This window comes from Orycteropus afer, unplaced genomic scaffold (assembly GCF_000298275.1).
Source record: "Orycteropus afer afer isolate SDZICR_OR568_19922 unplaced genomic scaffold, OryAfe1.0 scaffold00174, whole genome shotgun sequence".
NCBI classification, from domain to species: Eukaryota; Metazoa; Chordata; class Mammalia; order Tubulidentata; family Orycteropodidae; genus Orycteropus; species Orycteropus afer.
Window position 1 is genome coordinate 5,677,134 of NW_006921761.1, and position 14,816 is coordinate 5,691,949.

The following is a 14,816-nucleotide window of genomic DNA, read 5'->3' on the forward strand; positions in this document are numbered from 1 at the left end:
CGGAGCTGCGCGGTGTCCGCCGCTACCTGGACAGCGCGCTGCAGGAGAAGGAGTTTAAGTACACGTGTCCGCACAGCGCTGAGATCCTGGCCGCCTACCGACCGGTCGTGCGCCCCCGCTAGCGGCTCGCGCCTCCCTGCGGGCCGGCCTCCCCACCCGCCACCCCACGCCCCCTCGTCCCCAGACCCCGAGCTCTCGTGTCCTGCCGTCGGAGGGCCCAGCTCTCGCGGTACCGCTGCCATTCACGAACACCACCATGGGAGGCTCAGCTCCAGAAGCCCAGGCCAGAACGGCACGGGCAGGGGTGGGGTGGGGTGGGGTGGGGTGGGAGGCAGCCGGGCAAACACGCAGGCTCAGGGAGCGGGCTCAGGGCCTCCCGCAGTCACCTGAGGATTGCTGGGACTGGATTGGGTTCCCAAACCAGTCAGTCCAGGGTGGGGTGACAGGATGACCGAAGAGGGTGGGAAGCCGGGCCGCAGCCCTGGACACCCCAAGGCTTGGGGCCAGGTGGGTGGAGGCCACCTCACATTCCTCAACCCCGCCCCAGTTGGCAGCCACCGCCCCTGTGGGACTCCAGGTAGGGGCCATTCCAAACGTAACTGTCCAGGCCCTACTGAGTGCATGTGTGAGTGGAGTGTGGCCGTCTGGGTAGGGTCTGTCAGTGTGGAGTATGCAGGGAGGGACATGTGCCGGGTGGGAGGGGAAACAGTGTTTTCCTCTTGGGGAGCTCGAGGCCTGCCAAGCAAGGGCTGCACAGGCCAGGAGAGCTGGGCGGGGTCTGGGCAGGGTCTCTGAGAGTTGCAGCTCAGGGGCTGGGAGACCCTTGGACCTGGAGCATTTCGCTAGGAGCTGGAATGCCTGTAGGTGGAAGCTCTGAAGCCAACAAGTTAGGTCCTGCGGCCCCGCCCCGAGACCAGCCCCCAGGAGCCAAGCCTGGTCCTGCAGCTCTGCCCAGGGCTAGGCCGTTTATTTGGTGGGGAAGGGGGGCCAGCATCAGGAGGGCAGCAGTGTGGAGAGGGCTCCAGGGGGCTGCCCCTCCCCTCCCAGAGGATCCCTGGTCGCGTCACAGTGTTGGCTGTACCTCAGGTGTCGTCAAAGTCCACACCACCGGCAGGTCTCTTACTAGGAAGAGGAGAGTGTGACGTTATGGGGGGCGGCGGAGGGCCTGGGTCCTGGGAGAGGGTGGCGGTGAGCAGGTACCTCTTGAAGCCAGGGTTGATGAGGGACTCTCCTGGGCATCTTCTCCTGACTCCAGATCCAGGGCCGCCCCTCTGAGGATCTGGCTCTGGGGAAACAAGGTGAGGGGGCTCCTGACCCCAGCTGCACCCTCAGCGACAAGCCCCTCTCCACAGCCAGAGACACACCCCCCGCGGGATCATGAGGCTCAGGGTGGCCTTGTTCTGGGGAAACTGAGTCCCAGGTCACCTACGGTAGTTCACCTTACCCGGTAAATAAAGGTGGGGCCCAGCCCGCCAGGGGCTCTTGCTGGAGCTGGCTACCATCTCCTGGGCGGCTGGAAGAGAGCGAGGGGGCGTCCAGTGGGCGCCAGGAATGAGGCATGGGCAGGGGACCCTAGTGAGGGTGCAGGGCCCACCCCACCCTACCTGCCAGCCGTTGCTCCAGCCGGCACACGCGCTCCGCCAGGCCCAGTGTGAGGGCCTGCAACCTGGGGGCTGCCTCCGAGCCCGGGACCTTTGTGAGGTCAAAGGTCAGGGTGGAGGGCCCCTCGGAGAGGGTCAGGGATGCGATGTCCTCATGCAGGTTCAGGGTCACACCCTGCTGCTCACAGGCTGCCCTGGGAAAGGCGGGTGCTGAGTGCTGGGGAGACCCACCGGCCCCTGCGCTGCCCTCCGTGCTCCGCAGCTCACCTGAACCGGGGGGTGATGTCCTGGTCTGCACTCAGGCCAAGGCGGGCTTTCTGCAGGGCGGAGGGCTTGTCACCAGCGGCCTGGGACCCTCCCTCCCCGCCGACTCCAGAGCCCGGAGGAGCACTCGGACCTGGGCCCAGCGCCGCTGGGAACCCCGATTTCCTGAGACCCTGACCAAGCTCACGACTACAACTACAGAGCCCCAGAGGGCGCCCGGGTGCTCCAAAGGAATCAGGTCCCCTGCCGCCCCCCCCCCCCCGTGGCCTGGCTCCAGCTACGCGGTGTTGCGGCCCAGGCCCCTCCGGGCGCTCCCGTTACCCACGAGGGCCGGCAGGCTGTCCGGCGTGAGGCCAGTGCTCCAGAGCTCCGCGGCGTCCGTCACACTAGGGCGGGAGGGCTGTCAGGCGGCACCTGCCGCGGGGCTGCCGAACCCCACCTGCCGCGACCCCGCCACTCACTAGAGGTTGAAGCCACCGCGGTCCGCGTCCCCGGCTCCCTCCTCCTCGCAGTAGCACACGAAGCGGGAGGGTCCAGGGCCCGCCGGCAGCGTGCAGAGCGGCGGTGACAGCGACAGGGGTGGCGGCACCATGACGCCAGGGCTCGGGGGACCCGGGAGTGACAGGACCTGGCAGCCGGGATACAGCCCCGGGGCTGGCGGAACTGACAGCGCCTGCGCAGTGAGGACGGCTTCCGGGGTCAGGCGCCTGCGCGGGGCGGGGCTTAGGGTGCAGGCGGGGCTTTCGGCGCGGGGACGCGGGGCGTTGTGGTGGGCGGGGTTTCTGGAGCGGGGCGGGGCCTGTACCAGGCGGAGAGGGATCCACCGGGACCAAGACTCCCTGCTGTCGGCCCCGGCCCCTCCTGCGAGCCCAGCAGCCCCCACTTCGCCCCCTTGAGGATCCCCGCGTCTCCCGACTGGCGCCCGCGCCCGGTTACACACAGCTCCCCCATGTCTTACTCCATGTTTGGAACCAAAGCAGAGCTCCCTACAGGCTTATTGTAACAAGTGGAAATACAGACACGGAGCGACCAGCCCGCAGCACGCTCACTCGTTGCTTTTCGTTGTGCATCTGCCGGCGCCTCTTGTGTGCGGATGGAGGCCGGGCAGCGGACCGGGAAGGAGAGGGGCGGCGATGCCTTCGGTGGGTGGGCCGGGTTTAGAAGCACCAGGGAGCTCGCTGCGCTGCATTTGCAAGCCTGGGGGCGTGAGCTGGGGCTGCTGTTGCCCATGAAGCTCCAGTCTCGGGCAGGAGCGGGCCTGAAATGAACGAGGGGGTAGTCGCCAGCACTTCAGCCCCTCAGGGCACAGCGCTCAGGGCCCAGGGAAATGTGTGAGACTGCGGTCGGCTGCCTGCTGGCCCCCAGGTACCTTGGCCGTACTGGCTGGGACCTGTGGACTTGGCTTTCCTGGAAGGAGGCATCCGTATCCTTCTAAGAGGCGCACATAGGGAGAGTGGCCACAGGCCCTGCGACCACGGGGCCGGGAAGTCGGGGGATGCTTGGTCAAGCAACGCCAGCAGCCACCCAGTGCTGGGAGAGGCCACAAGGGGTCCCCCCAGGCCTCCAGGGGGAGTACGGCCCTGCCCTGCACGGTGATTTTCCCCAGTGACACCGACTTCAGGCTTCCAGTTCCCAGTTCTAAGCCTCCTGTCTGTCTGCTGGAATTTCCTACACAGCCACAGAAATTAATACAGCCAGAAACAAAACCGGGCTCCAGACCCTAAAACAGTAGTATCTAAATTTGAAGGATGTTTACATGGGTGACTACAAAACACAGCGTCTGGCAGCTTGGCTCCTCCCTGCTCAGGGAGCAGTTTCATTTAACAGGAGGTGAGGACATGTCAAAGGAACCCTAGTGGCGAAGAGCTTGGCTGTTAACAGAAAGTGGTTCAAACCCACCAGCCTCTCCGTAGGAGAAAGATGTGGCAGTCTGCTGCTGTAGATACGACAGCCTTAGAAACCCTGTGGGGCAGTTCACCTCTGTCCTGTAAGGTCACCATGGGTTGGAATCAACTGGATGGCAGTGGGAGTGGGGAGAGGGCTGTCATCTCCCACCCTACTGACTTCAGGCTCTGCCAGAGATTTGCTTTGGTCAGTGGCACGTGGGTGGCAATGACATGTCCCTTGGGACACATGTTTCCAACCCACATGGGAGCTGTGCCTCCCTTCCTTCCACTCTGCCACTCCCGCAGCCTGGAGTGGAGCCCAGCCTGCTGCTCACTGTGGGGGCACTTCTTCCCCAAAGTCTCGGTGCCCAGGGGCTGCCACAGCACAGAACCACACACGTCAGGGTCTGGGTGCTGGAGGTGAGGCCCTGAGGCAGCTGTGAGCCAGTCAGGGGGCATGAGGCTGAGTGGGAGGCAGGGTCGGGGGATGACAGTGGGTCCTGCTGGGGCTTCAGGGCAGAGGACGCAGGCTGGGACTTGGGTTGTAGATGGATCCCTGCTCTCCGGGTGAAGGGGCTCTTGGTTGCCCCGTGAGGCTGGAGCAGGGCAGTGCCCGAGGAGTCAGTCTGGGCTGAAGTACACGTGGGGAGATGGCCTCCAGGGGCAACCCCACCTGTTCTGGTTCCCTGGGGCCACTCTGACAGGAATACACCACAAATGGGATGGCCTTAACAAACAGGAGTTTATTCTTAACATCCGGAGGCTTTAAGTCCAAGTTCAAAGTGCCAGGCTCTAGGGGCTGGGTGAAAGCCCCTCAGCCTTGGGCTTCAGCTCTGCCTCCAGCTCCTGGCCCACTGGAGCTAGAAGCTTTTCTTCGCTCAGACAGCTGCTGGCTGCTGAGGCTGCCAAGCCCCCGGTTGACAATTAAAAAGGCACAGTCCCGATGTTACCAAACCACACGGCGGGCCATTGATTCAAGTCTATTGTAAGTCCCAAGGTCGGCAGAGCATGGCAGGCTGCTGAACAATGCCATGGCTACTTGCAGGGTCCAAGCGTGCAGTAGGCTAGAGACCATTCCCAAAGCTGCGGCTTATATACGGGAAGCAGACCACATACCCAGCTACTTAGCTGCTTGTGGTAGATCCCACTATGGAGATGATTGCCAGTCTTATCATCTGAATAACTACCACCAGCTGCCCAGCCACTCAACCAGGCCCACCAAGGTGACACGCGAACGTAACCACCACACCACCCGGAAGCCATGTGAGGGAAGTGCTAGGCTTCTGAACACAGAGGCACAGCCTGCATCCCCCCAGCTGCGGCCCCCTCCGGGGGAGTGCAGAGCCAGGAGGGGTGGGGGGCTGAGGCAGCACCCCCCACACACACCAATTCACCGTAAGTCCTTGCTGTGCTGTGGAGGGCTCTAGCTGGCCCTCAGACCACCCCCTTGTTCTCTTGGTCCACATGGGAACCAATGACACATTCTCTGCGTCCAGCTTCCTCGAAGATGGAAGAAGGCATCCAGGCCAAGGGTGGTGGGGAGGGCCAAGCCCCTCAACTTTCCAAGGACACGTGAGTCTCTGGGGGCACCCCCTGCCTTTCCACTCTGCTCCCCCCAGGCTGTCATTCAGTCCATGCTCGGCGCCAGGCGGGGACAAGGGCACGACCAGCGGTCAGGTACCAGGCTGGAGCCATATGTCCCTTCCCGTGTCCCTTGACCCCCCAGCCCAGAAGCCCAGTCAGGGCACAGGGAGGCAGGGCAGCGGTGGGTTTCCATTCGAAGGAGATTTCCTTCCTCATGGGAGAACGACAGGAGATGCCCTGAGTCCCTGCACCCAGCCCCGGACGGACAGTTCTGGTTGTGACGGGTTGGCTCACTAGTACTGTTTGCCAGTCTTTCACTGCAGGCCTCAGGATCGCGGGGTCCCAACCTCTTTGGGCACCACTTTAAAACGCAAGGAGGGCCTGGGGCTCGCAGGCCCTCGGAAGCTGGGACCCCACCCCATTCAGGGAGCGGTGTCCAGGGGCGGGGGCGCCTGGACACCGAGGGGCCCACCCTCTTTCCGCGCCTGGGAAAGGACCACGCGCGCACCGACGGCTGTTCCCCGCGCACGTGGGTCGGGTCCTGTGCGCCTGGCCGCGCTGCAGGCACGTCGGGCTGCGGGACGAGGTGCACACCCGGCCCAGCGCCCAGATCCGCGGCGGTGGAAAGGCCTTGGGTCCCTCCCAGGAGGACGCCGCCCCGCTCCTGGCCCCATGCCCCAGAAACGCACACGCCTGGAGCTTTCTGGGACCGTTTATTGTGCTGGGGAGGGGGATGTGGGGAGAGACGGGGCGCTCGTCGCAGGTTCGACACCCAGGACTGGGCTGGGCCCCCCGCCGACCTCTGCGCTTCCAGGCCGGGTCTGTCACTGCGAAAAAAGGGCGAGGTCGGGGTACAGTGCGCAGGTCCTCCGCCGCCCGGTGCCCCCTTTGGGTCTCCCGCGGCCCCTGCCCGCCACCACCTGCTGCCCCCGAGACCCCAAGAGACTGAGTCTCTGGCCACGCCCTGTCCCCAAGTCGGGGTCCCGGGAGGACGGAGATCGGGCGTGAGGGGCCTGCACCGGGCGGGGGTGTGGGGCGCCCCTCACTCACCTGGCCGAAGTCGCTCGCGCACTGGTCTGCGAGAGAGAGAGAGAGAGAGAGAGAGAGAGAGAGAGAGGCAGGCTGAGCGGCGCCGGGCGCCCTCCGGGGCCCGCCCAACCCTCCTGGGGGGCTCTGGGCCGGGCCCTCCGCCCCGCACCTGCCCAGTCTGGGTTTGGGGTCTCCCGTTTCTGCAGCCCTGGGCGGGGCGGCGGCGGCGGCGCTCACCTGACTTGGGGAGCAGGGTGCCCTGGCCGGGGTTCAGCCCCACCTGTGGTACCAACTGCTGCAGCTTCTGAGCGCCTTCGGGAAACAGCTGAGGGGTGCGGGCTGGGGGCAGAGGAGTGGTGAGGGCAGCAGGGACGGGGCCCGGGGCCAGGGCGTCGAGGGCTCCCGCAGACCCGAGGAGACCCCTGGGAGACCGTGGTCCCACCCGTCCGAGCCAGAGCGCGCTGGAAGGTGCACTGCGCGAGGGCCCGAGCAGACCTGGGCCCTAGGGGGCGGGGCTCCGCGGGGCGGGGCTTACTGTACAGTTGCAGCCACACGCTCCGCACGCCCTCCTTCTGCGTCTCGAAGAACATCACGGCGTAGTGGGTGTAGTCGGTGGACACCACCCGGATGTCGGTCTGCGCCATGGCTGGGGACGAGAGCCGGCTGAGCCCGCTGCCCTCGCCCAGAGTCCCGCACCCCATCTCCCTGCAGCCCTCTCCGCCATGCCGACCCCCTCACCTGCGTTGCTGAACTCGCCGTCCGTGGAGCCCTTGGCGAAGGTCATGTCCACCTTCTGGCACCCGCCATCCGGCCTGTGGAGGAGGGACCCGCCAGACCCCTGACCAGCGGGACCTGCCCCACACCAGCCCCTGCCCCGGCCGGTCCCAGGACCATGCACAGGACGCTGTCCTAGCGCCATGCACAAGGCCCACACTCGTCCCAAGCTGCCTCACCCCAGGGAACCCTGTGCACGACAGTTAGGGGACACAGGTTCTTGTGGTCACCTAACAGGTGAGGAGACTCTAGCTGGGACTGGGGCGGGGCACGAGGGGGTGGGGGTGCAGGACGTCCTGGTCTCCCTTCCAGATACTCATCCAGAGACCGAGACAGACACGGAGACAGGTCAGTAGACAGACAGGTAGACACACACACACACACACAGATACATAGATACACACATCAGGACAGGTAGACACAAACAAACTCAGATCCATACAGAGATACACACAGATGCACATGCAAACACAGGCACATATACACATACACAGGCAGGTCAGACACACACACGCAGATGCAGGTTCCTCAACACCAAGACCAGCGGCACCCACCAGGTACCTGGTCACTTGGGGGCCTTTGCCACCAGGGAGGAAGTAGACACCACCAGGCCCATCCCGAACTTGTGGGTCTGGCCTCACACTGACCATTGGCTGAGGCCCGGGGCAGGGCTCATCAGGGCACTTACGTGGGGTACCCAAACTTGACAGCCAGGTCACCGTTGGCTGCAGGGGTCACTGAGACCATGGGCATCTTCATATTGTCCTTGGACTCCAGGAAGCCCTGGTCATCTGAGACTGCTCCAACCACATACCAGATGCCCTGGAACTGCAGCGTGGGGACAAGCAAGGGCTGGGAGGTGGCATTCCACTCAACCTGGCTGCTTCCCACAGCCTCTGCACCTTTCATCCTGACCCAGAGCAGGGGAGCAGCTGCAACTTGTCCTGAATAGAGACCCTCAGAGCGTGAGGGTGCGCACAGCCTGGTGGCTAGGCTAAGGCCTCACCACTCTACCTGCCCCCAGCTCCAGGGGCAGGAGAGTGGGGTTCTCCTTGCACCCCAGTCCTGAGCTAGCCCCACGGGGTCAAGATGGGAAACACAGCCATGAGAGGTGGCAAGGAAGAAGCGGACGGCCGGGGCGCACCTGGCTGGCATCAAAGTTGGCCTGGATGGGGACCTGGGCACTGCCTGGGGTCACCCAGAGCAGGCCAAGGAGCATTGCAGACAGCACAGCCTGAAGCATGGTGGAGGACAACGGCGTGCCAATGGCATCAGCGACAGGCAGGAGCTCTGGGTGGCCTGCCCTGCATGTGGCCTTTATGGCCCAAAGGTGCCCTGGGGCGCTGGCCCGCTGTCCTGGGACAGAGCCCACTCAGATAGGCCACCGATCGGGTTGCGCCCTGCAGCACTCTGGCACTGCTGCCCTCCACCGAAGCCCGCCCACTCCCCGGATTTCCTCCAGGGGAGCAGGCTTCGTGACCTGCAGCCTCCGCCCCCACCTGACAGCCTGATGCCCAGAACCCCTGTCCTGGCAGCCCAGTCCTCCAGGAGGTCGGCCCCCAGCCCCTCTGCCATGTCTAAGGAGCAGGGGCACCAGTGCTGGTGCAGCCCCCAGGCCCCTTCCTCCAGGAAGCTTGCCCAGCTCACTCTCACCTCTGGCCTCAATCTGGTGGTCCTGCAGAACCCAGCCAAAGTCTGCCCAGGTGAGGGTTCAAGGGGCAGACTTGAGGGAGTCCTGCACATTGGGAACCAGGGGCGCCCAGACAGAGGCCCAAGACCAGCTCTGTATTCAGGAAGCTGGGGGCAGAGGAAGGATGGGAGAAGGGCAGGGCAGGAAGGGTCACCGTGGCCAGGTTGGTGCCTGGGCTCTGAGAAGAGTGCAAAGGTGCGTGTTCTTTAGGTCTAGTGGGGGCTGGGGATGCCCAGGTGGCCAATCCCAGCCCACACTGTCAGTCTGTTCCACTGGGGGCCACAGTCTCTCCCACCAGCTCCTCTTTCACCCCCTACACCCTGTTCTCCACATAACCTCAGTGAGCTAACTCCACACCTTAGAAAACCCATGGACTAAACGGTCTCCTGGGCTCTCAGCCCCTCCTGGCCAGGGGGGTGAGAGGACAGGTGGGGCACCTGCCTGAGGGCTGGGGCTTGGTGTGCAGCGCCCCGGGTGGAACTGACCCCCACTTGGGCCAGGGACTGCCCCGTGACAGATGGCCTGTCTGCAGCTGGTAGCTTGAGGGAGTATGGCTAAAGCGAGAGAGTGACGGGCACACGGCTGTGGAGGGAGGGGCAGGTGGGGACGGTGAGGGGCACGTCTTCCCTAGTTGACCTGACTGCTGACCCCAGCAGACCCTGCTCCCCCCCAGGAGAAAATACTAGCGGTCTTGGCCCCCTCCCCATGGTGACACCTGGCACAGAGCCAGCGTCCCTCAGGCTGAGATCTCAGAGGAGGGGACGGAGGTCCAGGGAGCTGGTGGATCAGAGGCTGGAAGGACAGACAGACAGACACCAGGCACACTGCTTGCTTCCGGATTTATTTCTCAGAGCGAAGAGTCCAGGAGGCGGCAGCTGGGGGGGCCTGGGTCCCAGGAGGTCCCGAGGGGAGTGCAGCAGGCAGGACAGGGAGGGCTGGAGGGCACAGGTGGGCTGGTGGGGAGAGCACAACAAGTGGGGGCAACCTACCCCACAGGAGGGCGGGCCCCAGTTCCACTTCCGGCTCCACAGGGGAGACGGACCCTCCTCCCCTCCATCTGCCTGTCCCCACCTTGTCCTGGTCAGTAGACCACCCACCCTGCCTCCAGCTCCTGAACCCTCTGGCACCAGAGCAGCGGAAGCCCTCCCCTGGGACCTCCCAGACGGCACCCTCCCCTGCTAGGCGCTCAGGAGGAGATGGAGTCTCTGACTCCCTGCTTGGTGCTTGGCCTACAGCAGGAGTTCCCAGGGGAGCTTTGGGGACCCCTGATGACAACCTTCTTGATGGGAGGTTCACAACCCAGTGGTCACGTGTGTGCATGTGTGCGTATGTGTTCAAGACCCAGGGGTCACGAGTGTGTTCAAGACCCAGGGGTCGTGTATATGTGTGTGTGAGTGTGAGATGCTGGCCCAGCACAGAGCCAGTGTTAGTGGAGGTGTGTTGAGTGAATGGACAGGAGAGTGAACAGGTGAACAGTTTCTGGGAGAGGCTGGCCCACAGCCTGGCACTCACCTATTCTGGTTCCTCCATGCACCTATCTGGAGAGAAAGAGCCATGCGACTGAGATCAGGCCCTAAACCTGGGTCATGATCCCCACCTGCACCCCGACTCTTCCTTGACCTGAGAAACCCCACCCTCGGCCCTGCCCTGCAAGTGTCCGGCTGAGGCCCCAGTCTGAGCAACCTCCATCACACCCCAAGGCGGGGGCCCTTCCTCCAGCCCCTGCTCCTCAGAACCAAGTGGGTGGCCTTTCTCCGTCTCACCAAGAGTAGGCCCACTGACCCAGAGCAGCTGTGGCTAAGCCCCAGTGCAGGGGGGCTGTGCACCCCCTCAGGGCCCCCAGGACTGAGTTTAGTGCTGGCATCCCCCCCTCTCCCCAGCACAGGCCCTGTGTCCCAGAGATGGCTTGGGGATCAACACAGTTTGGGGTCTCCTCACACTGGGGGATTGGAAGGCTGTCAAGGGGAGTTTCTTGGGGGGGGGGTGTATCTTCCTGTGCCCTCGGGCTGCAGATGGAGGTGGGGGGTACATACTGATCCCCTCCAGGCAGGTCAGCTTTCCGGAGGCTGGTGATGTCCGCCCAGCCCCTCCCCCACCACTCCTCAGTCCGGAGAAGGGCGGCCTGATCTGACCTTAATCCCCCCTGGGATTAGGGGCCCTCACCGGTTTGAGGCAGGAAGACAATGGCCTCCTCTGTGAAGCCCTTGGCCTTGGCGAAGGCGGCAAACTTCTCCTTAAACTGGGCGCTGGGGTTCTGGGTTCGGCCTGGGCCAGGGGAGGTGCAGGAATTGGCCTCAGGGCTGGGACTGCACTGCTCCCGCCCCCCTGCCACCCCTGGGCAGGCCCGCTGGGGGTCGAGGGCACGTACTGTAGAGGGTGACCATTCGGAAGTCGTGCCCAGGCCTCTTGGAGCCCTCCGTGCACAGCAGGGCATACTGACTGTAGTCCGTCTCCACCACCGAGATGTCATGCACACTGCCCCAGTCTGCAACAGAGGCCGCCCTGGCTGGGGGACCCTCCCCGCAAAGCCCCCAGCCTGCCCTGTGCCGCCTCCACTTAGGGGAAGAGGTGGGCTGGGGTGGGAGGGAAGCCACGGTGCCTGCCCCAGGCCCCCATCCCTTTCAGCCAAAAGCCCAGCCCAGCACTTCTGGCTGGCACCAACTCTCTGGCATCTAGTGTCCCTGGGACAGAGTCCTCGGGACACAGAAAACAAGCTCAGAACAGAGGAGACTCTGGGGGCCCCGAAACTTTCTGCCAGAACCAGGAAGGGGAAAGGCATCGCATCTGGGAGGGGCTGGGGTGGGAGCGCTGTGTGTGTGTGTGTGTGTGTGTGTGTGTGTGTGAGGGTTTTGGGGGCAGCTTTCGTGGGCCTGGCGGGGGCCAGAGAGGCTCTGCACCACAGGACTGGCAGGAGCTGGGCTGCAAAGAGGGTCCACGCCGGGTGGAGAAAAGGGCGCTGGGGTCCTGCCCCCCGGGCGAGCGAGGGCAGACCCCACCCAGCCACATCCTCCATGACTTCTGGGGAGCCTCCGGCACCTCCCACCTGGTCCCACTCGGGAGCGAGGCTCTCCCAAAGTCGCCCGCCAGCAACTGAGCGCTCAGATCGGCCCCTCGGTAGGGGTGGCCACTGAGGGCCCACTCACGAGGGTTCCCATAGCTGTAGTGGCCCGGAGGCCCGGCCGGCCGCAGCACCATGGTCCTGCTCTCACACTGGTTGTTCCTGTGGGTAGGTCACCCTCGGGGTCAGGGGTCTGGCCTGGGAGTGTCCCCAGACCGTGACAACAAGCAGGACACCCCTCTGTGCCAGCAGCCCGCCCGCAGCGCCCCACCTGACGAAGGTGGTGGTGAGGTTAAGGTCCCCGTCTGCCGTGAGGGCCAACACCGATTTGCACATGGACAGCGACGCCTTCTTCTCTCGGAACCAGGTCGAGTTGGAGGCGAGGCCCGCGCTGAACCAGCGTCCCAAGAACTGTGGCGAATGGTGCTCACCAAGCCGCCTGAGACCCTCCTGGGCCCGAGGGCTGGGCACCCCTCCCAACTCCTCCAGGACCAGCCCCGCCCCGCCCACACCCTGCCCCCAAGGTAGGCCACGCCCCGATGGTGGCCACGCCTTCCCAGGCATGGGCCACGCCCCCTGCGCGCTTCCCCTCCCCTCCCTCCGCCCCCAACCCCCTAGGGGACGGTGTTCTGGGCCACGCTTGGATCAGGAGGCCTCTGCAGGCGTGAGTGAGCGTCTCTGGCTGTGTCCGCGGAGTGTGTAGCCGCACGCGTCTAAGTGTGTCTGGGAGCCTGCGTGTATGTCTGGGAGTCTTGCCCTCCCCACATGCCTGACTCTGGGCCCTCGGCTGTGGGAGCGCCCTCGGGTCTTCTCTGGGCGTCGTGTGCCCAGAGGGGTCAATGCTGGTGCACACGTTTGGCCCGCGTGTCTGCCACACAGGTGGTTCCCGGCCCATCAGGGGACACGGAGCTCTGCTCTCTCAGTTGCTTGGTGAAGGTGGTGGCCCTGGGAGGGCCTCTCAGGGTCACCCTGGGGCAGGTGCCTGGCCCTGCCCCCCACCCCAGCCCCACTCAGCATCCCTTTCCATGGAGACAGTCGGCACCAGGGTGGGACCCTCCCTTGCAGGGACCGGGCGGAGCCCCTCACCTTGTCCTGTTGGAAGTTGGGCTGCACAGAGAGCTGGGCCTGGGCTGGGGTGGGCAGGGGCCCCCAGGCACCCAGCAGGAGCAGCCCCATCCACAGTGGGTATCGAACAGCCATTGTCCTGGAGCCTGAGTGGTGCTAGGGCCAGGAGCAGCGGTGTGGGCAGAGAGCGGGCAGGACTGGACGGAGGGCACTTGGAGACCCCTATTTATGGACCTGGCTTGGCCTCCTCCCAGGGCCCAAGGACAGCCCAGTGGTGGCTCGTGATGTGAAGGGGAGGGCCAGGCCGCCAGCCCAGCTGCAGCCTCGTCCCCCACTGGCTGCTTATGCAACAGGCCAGCAGGCCTCCCAGGGTCTGAGTGGGGGCGGGGCGGGCCGGACAGAGCTAGACCCCTAGGCAGCCCCACCCCTGCGGCCCTGATGGGGGGTGGCATTGCACTGGCTTCCCACCCCTGTCACTTCCCACCTGGGCCGGGACCCCCTCTTTAACCTCCATCTCAGTGGCCCACCATCATGCCTTTTCCAAACCCAGGGACCCCAAGGACCACAGAGCCGGATTGAGCTCTAAGAGTTCTGTCCTGAAAGCGCAGCAGGCCCTGGGGCGGTGGGGGGGGGGATGGTTCGGCCAAAGTAAAGAAACCAGACCTGTCCCCCGCGTGGGGTGTGCTGACAGCCTCCCAGCACTGTGCGGCTCTGGCCCTGTGCTCCCCTCTCAGTCTCGTGCCTCTCTGGGCACCGGCTGGGCCTGTCCCTAGCTGCTGAGGGAAGCTCCGTGCTGGCCCCACCCAGAGTCACCTGGATTTCCAAGGCAGCACCAGCACATGGGCCTGGGTGTCCCCTGTTACCTGGGGAACTGGGGGTGGGACTGCTCACAGATCCCCTATCTCACCGACCCCCAGCACAGGCCGTGAGGACACCCGCCCTCCTTCCAGAGAGGCCTCCTCCCTCCAGAAGCCTCCCTGGGTTGACTGGCTGCTCCAAAGGACCTGGCCCAGTCTGAGTCTAGTTGTACCCCAACACACACCTGGCCTCTGACCTTGGAGGGAACTGGAGAAGAGGCCCGAGAAGATACAGTGCAGACTGGCTGCGGCCTCACCCAGTGTAGGGACCGGACCTCAGACCCAGGCCCAGCCCGGCGGCGGGAGTAGGCTCCTGTCCAGGGTCCTGTCCAGGGCTAGACAGTGTGAGTCCCTCTCCTCAGTCAGGTTCCCAGGGTCCCTGAGGCTGTCAGAGGGGGTCATGGGGAAAGGTGTGGTCTCAGGGCCAGAACCCTGATGGGCTTAGGGGGCTGGAGGGTGGACACTGGAGTGGGGGCCACCGCAGCTGACCCTGGGCCGGGGTGCCACTACCCCACTGTGCATCTCCCCTGCTCAGTGCCCATTCTCACCCTTGTCCCCCCGCACCTCCCGGGCCCCTGAAGGGCTGGTATAGTGACCTGTGTCCCTCCAAAACACACATGTGGGAAAAGTACAAAGCCTGCAGGCTGGGAGGAAATTCTCAAGAACTATATAGTCCATAAGGGCCTAATACCCAAAATATACATGAAACTCCTACAGCTTCACAAGGAACAGACAGACAGACAGTCACAAAATGTCTAAAGATGTTGAACAGATGTCTCACTAAAGAGGGTGTTAAACAGGCCCCCAAACCCACGAAGTGATGTTCAAGTCTGGGCGATGTGAATGACAGCCACAGTGAGGTGCCACTCATTAGGATACCAAATGGAACGAGACTCACTGCCATCCAGTGGATTCCTCTCAGCGACCGCCACTGGGTCCCCACGGCTATCAGTCTTTATAGCACGCTGCCTCTTCTGTCTTCCACAGAGCGGCTGGTGAGTTCAAGCC

General features: G+C 64.3%; 3 protein-coding genes across 3 annotated transcripts in view; 1 reads left to right on the forward strand and 2 right to left on the reverse strand.

The window, feature by feature from the left end:
• Positions 1-122, forward strand: part of CLIC3 (chloride intracellular channel 3) — a 1,907-nt gene extending 1,785 nt beyond the window's left edge. The window contains exon 6 of the mRNA XM_007946941.1: positions 1-122. This exon is cut by the window's left edge and continues 41 nt beyond it. Within this exon, the coding sequence (XP_007945132.1) occupies positions 1-122 (122 nt within the window).
• Positions 123-1,082: 960 nt separating this feature from the next.
• PAXX (PAXX non-homologous end joining factor) lies at positions 1,083-2,457 on the reverse strand. The gene is made up of 7 exons (XM_042781795.1): positions 2,327-2,457; positions 2,191-2,251; positions 1,869-1,918; positions 1,600-1,795; positions 1,445-1,505; positions 1,201-1,285; positions 1,083-1,122 (listed from the first exon to the last, which is right to left on the reverse strand). The coding sequence occupies exons 1-7, from the start codon at positions 2,455-2,457 to the stop codon at positions 1,083-1,085; spliced, it is 624 nt and encodes a 207-aa protein (XP_042637729.1).
• A 7,883-nt stretch (positions 2,458-10,340) lies between these two features.
• Positions 10,341-13,086, reverse strand: PTGDS (prostaglandin D2 synthase). Its single transcript, XM_007947051.1, has 6 exons — positions 12,973-13,086; positions 12,158-12,297; positions 11,972-12,048; positions 11,197-11,313; positions 10,992-11,093; positions 10,341-10,366 (listed from the first exon to the last, which is right to left on the reverse strand). The coding sequence occupies exons 1-6, from the start codon at positions 13,084-13,086 to the stop codon at positions 10,341-10,343; spliced, it is 576 nt and encodes a 191-aa protein (XP_007945242.1).
• Positions 13,087-14,816: the final 1,730 nt, after the last annotated feature.